This window comes from Chlamydotis macqueenii, chromosome 5, assembly GCF_036417535.1.
Source record: "Chlamydotis macqueenii isolate bChlMac1 chromosome 5, bChlMac1.mat, whole genome shotgun sequence".
Lineage (NCBI taxonomy): Eukaryota > Metazoa > Chordata > Aves > Otidiformes > Otididae > Chlamydotis > Chlamydotis macqueenii.
The window spans coordinates 58,037,974-58,043,973 of NC_141560.1; the positions used below are offsets into that span (position 1 = coordinate 58,037,974).

Below are 6,000 nucleotides of genomic sequence, written 5' to 3' on the forward strand. Positions count from 1 at the left end.
TTGCTATCTCAGCATCTCTTAATGTTCATAACCTGCAGTAATAGTCTGGCACTCACAAGAGAACTGTAATTTTTGATAATACCTCTAGAAATGGTTCAGATAACAGCAATACAGTGGAGCAACCATACAATATATAAACATTAGTGGGAAATTTGGGTGTGGGGGAATCAAAGTAACATCCAGTTTGTACTATTTATTTGGTTTTATGCTTAGAAAATAAGATCTGTTTTTCAATGTAGGAGTTCAGTAATAGTTTTTAGCTGAACAACTGTGATACAGACCACTCCCATAACTTCCCATCCCAGTTCTCAATAAGCATGTTTGAAACAATGAAATCTAACTAGCACAACCTCCCTCCAAGGTACCAGATGTTACAGAACACTATGAGAGTGAAAAAAATAAAGCTGTTTCCAAACAAAAATGGAGCCATTTCCAATACCAAGAAGCTCTCACAGGGAATCCCCTACAGTAGCATTCGTTCTGTGGGCCTTTCCTTCAGACTCACAAAGGATGAGTCAGGAGGAAAAAGAAATCAGGCTACTTTAAAATTGTTTTCTTCTTATAAAACATGGCATTCTTCTGTCTCAGTCTAGTCCTGCTCCTCCTCATCCCCTTAACTTCTAAATACAAATTTGAACAAAGAGTAAAGTTCTCAAAAATCACATTAATTTGACACACTGGTCTGCAGCATGACCTCAGGAGTTGTCAGGCTCAGGGTGCTGCCTGGCAGCCAGCTGAGCTGCCCAGCTGCTTGAGCTGGGTCTCACCCAGCAGGCAGTGGATGGCCCAAGAAGGAAGGAAGAGGATGTGCAGGGTAGGTGGATAGGGACCTGTGACACGGAGACACAGGTTCTGCATGGCAGGGAGTGATCAGGTGTGTTGCACTGAGTACAGGTATCATGAAGGAAGAAGAAGAAAGAAAGGTTTCCTAGGGAAGCCAGGCTCCTTTAGTTCTGCCACTCAAGGAAGAAGTTGTTTATCAAAATGAATACGAATAGGCAGGATTCAATGCATTTGGTGGGGTTTTTTTTATACTTTACTTCATTTCAGGCCCAGGGAATCTTACAGTTTTCAGATGACAAAAGAAAGTCTGGCCCTTGTAAAACAAATGGCAAAAGATAGAACAGTTCAAAGGTGCAAGATCAATGGGATAGTCTCTTAATGGTTACAAGGGCCTACAAAGAAGCTGGCTGTTGTTCAGACGTACCATACACAGGTTGCTACTGAATCTGAAATCAGAGGACACTATTTCCAGGAAAAAAAAAAAAAAAATCACCCTGAGTTCTAGTATATTGTAGTATTTGCTTTCTTTGAAATATCCTGAGGAAATATCTATGTCCTAATTAAATAATGTACACATATATAATAATAAAGCACAGATTACATCCCAAATCATTTTTATATTAACTAGCCTATATATACACTACCAACTTTCTTGTTCATCTTTTTTTCAGCATGCAGAATTTAGCACTAAAAGGATAAGTAAGCTTTTTAGTTTCTGTGTTTGCACCTTTTTATTTATACAACAAACACAAAACCACTACTAAGCCACAGGTATATTTTCTTACCATTATTTGTCAACAATATGAGCTGGTAATCTTATTCAAAATATATTCAAAATTTCATTTAAAATTATTAACGGTTGGAGCCTCAAAACCACAGTTCTTATCTTGCCATCAACTCAAGAATAAAAACATATTGTCCATCCAATCAGAACATTTGAGGGGGGAGTGGGAGGACTTCAGTTTATATTATTGACTAGAAACGATTCAGAAGACATTTAAAAGTCATCTGTGCTTTTTTATTATTACTATTCTTACAGACTGGTTTTTTGTTTATATTCTGTTTGGCAACAGCGCATCAACTCTCAAGTGCCTCAAACTGTGTTTGATATGAACACCCAGGACTTAAAAGAACTCCATCTATAGCAAGCGTCATGCATAGGCTTCTCCAACCAAAACCCTAAAGCTCAAAAAAAAAAAAAAAGTATAATCAGTGGGCTACCCCTATGTTTATTCCTTATTCTGTCTTTCATCTTCCTTATAAAGAAGAATGAGCATGCAGCACAAACTCTCGTATAACTCAAATAGCTTCATATGGGTCAAGATTAGAGGACAGAGATGGACAGGGGACGTTATGGTGGGGGTCTGTTACAGGCCACCTGGCCAGGAAGACAGAGCAGACAAAGCGCTCTATAGCCAGATAGGAGCAGCCTCACAGTCACAAGCCCTGGTTCTCATGGGGGACTTCAACCACCCTGACATCTGTTGGAGAGATAACACGACAGGGCACAGGCAGTCCAGGAGGTTCCTGGAATGCATGGATGACAACTTCCTCCTGCAGGCGATAGAGAAGCCGACAAGGAGGGGTGCCATGCTCGACCTTGTGCTCACCAACAGGGAGGGACTGGTTGGGGATGTGAAACTGAAGGACAGCCTTGGCTGCAGCGACCACGACATGGTGGAGTTCAAGATCCACGGAGCAGTGAGGAAACTACATGGCAAGCTCTCTGCCCTAGACTTCAAGAAGGTGGACTTAGGTCTCTTCAGGGACCTGATGGGTCAAGTGCCTTGGGAGGCAGCCCTGGAGGAAAGAGGTGCCCAGGAAAGTTGGTCCATATTCAAGGAGCACCTCCTCCAAGCTCAGCAGAGGTGCATCCTGATGAAGAACAAGTCGGGCAAAAAGGCCAGGAGGTCTGTGTGGATGAGCAAGGAGCTTCTGGACGAACTGAAAGTGAAGAAGAAAGCCTATAGAGGGTGGAAGTGGAGACAGGTAGCCTGGGAGGACTACAAAGAGGCTGCGCGAGTGGCCAGGGATAAGGTAAGGAAGGCCGAAGCCCTGGCAGAATTGAATCTGGTCAGGGATATAAAATGCAACAAGAAGAGCTTTTATAGGTACGTAGGGGACAAAAGAAAGTCCAGGGAAAATGTAGACCCCCTCCGGAAAGGAACTGGTGTCCTGGTTACCCAGGACATGAAGAAGGCTGAGGTACTCAATGACTTTTTTGCCTCAGTCTTCACCGATAAGGGCTCTTGTCCCCACACCCAAGCTGTAGAAGGTGCAAGCAGGGACTGCGAGGATGAAGAACCACCCACTGTACTCGAAGAGCAGGTTCAGCATCATCTGAGGAACTTAAAGGTGCACAAGTCCATGGGACCTGACAAGATCCATCCATGGGTCCTGAGGGAACTGGTGGATGAAGTTGCCAAGCCGCTGGCCATCATATTTGAGAAATTGTGGCAGTCTGGTGAGGTCCCCAATGACTGGAAGAGAGGGAACATAACCCCAGTTTTTAAAAAGGGGAACAAGGAGGACCCGGGTAACTACAGGCCGGTCAGCCTCACCTGGCAAGGTCATGGAGCAGATTCTCCTGGAAACCATGCTAAGGCACATGGAGAGCAAGGAGGTGGTTGGTGACAGCCAACATGGCTTCACCAAGGGCAGATCGTGCCTGACCAATTTGGTGGCCTTCTATGATGGGGTGACAGCATCAGTGGACAAGGGATGAGCAATGGATATCATCTACCTGGACTTGTGCAAAGCTTTTGACACTGTCCCACACGATATCCTTCTCTCTAAACTGCAGAGACATGGGTTTGATGGACGGACCACTCGGTGGATAAGGAGTTGGCTGGATGGCCACACTCCGAGAGTGCTGCTCAACGGCTCAATGTCCATGTGGAAACCGGTCACGAGTGGTGTCCCTCAGGGGTCCGTGTTGGGCCCTGCCCTGTTCAACATCTTTGTCAGCAACATGGACAGTGGGATAGAGCGCACCCTCAGCAACTTTGCTAATGACACCAAGCTGTGTGGTGCCATCAACACACTGGAAGGGAGGGATGCCATCCAGAGGGACCTTGACAAGCTGGAGAGGTGGGCCCGTGCAAACTTCATGAAGTTCAACCAGGCCAAGTGCAAGGTCCTGCACCTGGGTCATGGCAATCCCAGGCACAAATACAGGCTGGGCGGAGAATGGATTGAGAGCAGCCCTGAGGAGAAGGATTTGGGAGTGCTGGTAGACGAGAAGCTCAACATGAGCAGGCAATGTGCCCTTGCAGCCCAGAAGGCCAACCGCATCCTGGGTTACATCAAGTGAAGTGTGGCCAGCAGGTCAAGGGAGCTGATTCTCCCCCTCTGCTCTGCCCTGGTGAGACCCCACCTGGAGTACTGTGTCCAGTTCTGGAGCCCCCAACATAAGAAGGACGTGGACCAGTTGGAGAAGGTCCAGAGGAGGGCCACGAAGATGATAAAAGAGCTGGAGCACCTCTCCTATGAGGACAGGCTGAGAGAGTTGGGGCTGTTCAGCCTGGAGAAGAGGAGGCTCCAGGGAGACCTTATAGCGGTCTTCCAGTACCTCAAGGAGGCTTACAAGAAAGATGGGGAGAGACTGTTCAGTAGGGCCTGTTGCGATAGGACAAGGAATAATGGTTTTAAAATAGAGGGAGGTAGATTTAGATTGGATATTATGAAAAAAATGTTTACAATGAGAGTTGTAGAACATTGGAACAGGTTGCCCAGAGAGGTGGTGGAAGCCCCATCCCTGGAAACATTCAAGTCCAGGCTGGATGAGGCTTTGAGCAACCTGATCTAGTCAGGGATGTCCCTGCTTCTTGCAGGGGGGTTGGACTAGATGACCTTTGAAGGTCCCTTCCAACTCTAACCATTCTATGATTCTATGATAACCCTTTCTGTGGATCATCATTATATAGGGATTAGACACATTTGCCAGTGGGCTTCATTTGTGCTTGGTCATGGCAATATAGTGGTCACACTCAGGAACCACGTTTTTCACTCCAGGCTTAGAAAAGGAACATCCTATAGCGATCACAACCTTTTGCTGTCTGTGACTCCCTCCCACACCTTGTCCATAAGCACAGCAACTGCTTGATGGTAGTTTCCCAAAGGAAATTAGCTAAAAGAGGACAGGAATACTGAAAAGGCCAAGGCCTGTTGCTGTTGTAGCATACTAAATCCTAGCCCATCACTCCACAGACTGAAAAAGCATGTGGAAAAAAAAAATCTATCTCTTTGAAAATACTGTGGAATGCAGATTGTGGCAATGGCCCTGAAGTTATGAAAAAAAATCACATAATCTCTCATTAACACATACATATCCTGAGTCACACAGAGAGAGCATGGTGTCTGTGGTACACAGCCTGCAATTGCTCCTTTTTCAGCCAAATAACTGATATGAAAAGAAATAAAATTTGAAAGTGTATCTTTGGTACCTGTGCAGCCCTTCAGGGATACAGACATCAAGCGGTCTCCAATTTCATTGCTATGTTTGTGTTCCTCTGTACATGAGCTGCACAACCACTTATTGCAGCTTGTACAGAGACTGTGAGCAGGTCTCTTCTCTTTACACATGGAGCAGCTCTAAGAACAAAAAGTGCAATTACATACAAGGATAACAAATTAGCTGTACAAACTGTTATCTTTAATAGACTATGATTCAGACTGGTAAGCTTAATATTTTTGTTCCTCAGATTAATGCAATTCAAGTGATTTTAAGAGTCTGGTTATTGTTGTAAAAGGCAACAGAATAAAAATAATGTTTGAAGCTCTTAAATAAAATTGGTTGTCTTTCTGTGCTCTAGTACAATCAAGTATAATTATGATATGATGTAAGAATTATTCAGCAGAATTCTAGAATCCATGTACTTGTGAAGTCAGAAGAAGTAATCATAATGACCTTTTCTTGTGAACTGAAAAGGACGTGAAACTATGAAATAAGACTTGTCTGATTTCAGTTAAGGAGGGTTAGGTTAAAAGTTACTTTTGAAAATTAGTGGTGTGCTTTGTAATCCCTTTCTGTTAGTGTTGTACTACTGACTAATGGTTTTTATACATCAAATGAGTGTACACCTTACTTTTATATATATATGTGTATATATTTAGATAGACAGATACAGATATTTTCTACTGCAGAAAAGGTAGTCTATGTTGCCAAGTAAGCATGTGAAATGTTAGGGTAAAACACAGCTCATAAAAAAAGTCTGT

General features: G+C 44.0%; 1 protein-coding gene across 1 annotated transcript in view; it reads right to left on the minus strand.

Moving 5' to 3' along the window:
- TRIM66 (tripartite motif containing 66) overlaps window positions 1–5,374 on the minus strand; it is a 37,594-nt gene extending 32,220 nt beyond the window's left edge. Inside the window, exon 1 of the mRNA XM_086747956.1 lies at window positions 5,229–5,374. Within this exon, the coding sequence (XP_086604082.1) occupies window positions 5,229–5,367 (139 nt within the window). The 5' untranslated portion in view covers window positions 5,368–5,374. The remainder of the gene's footprint in view (window positions 1–5,228) is intronic.
- Between the last annotated feature and the right edge of the window lie 626 nt (window positions 5,375–6,000).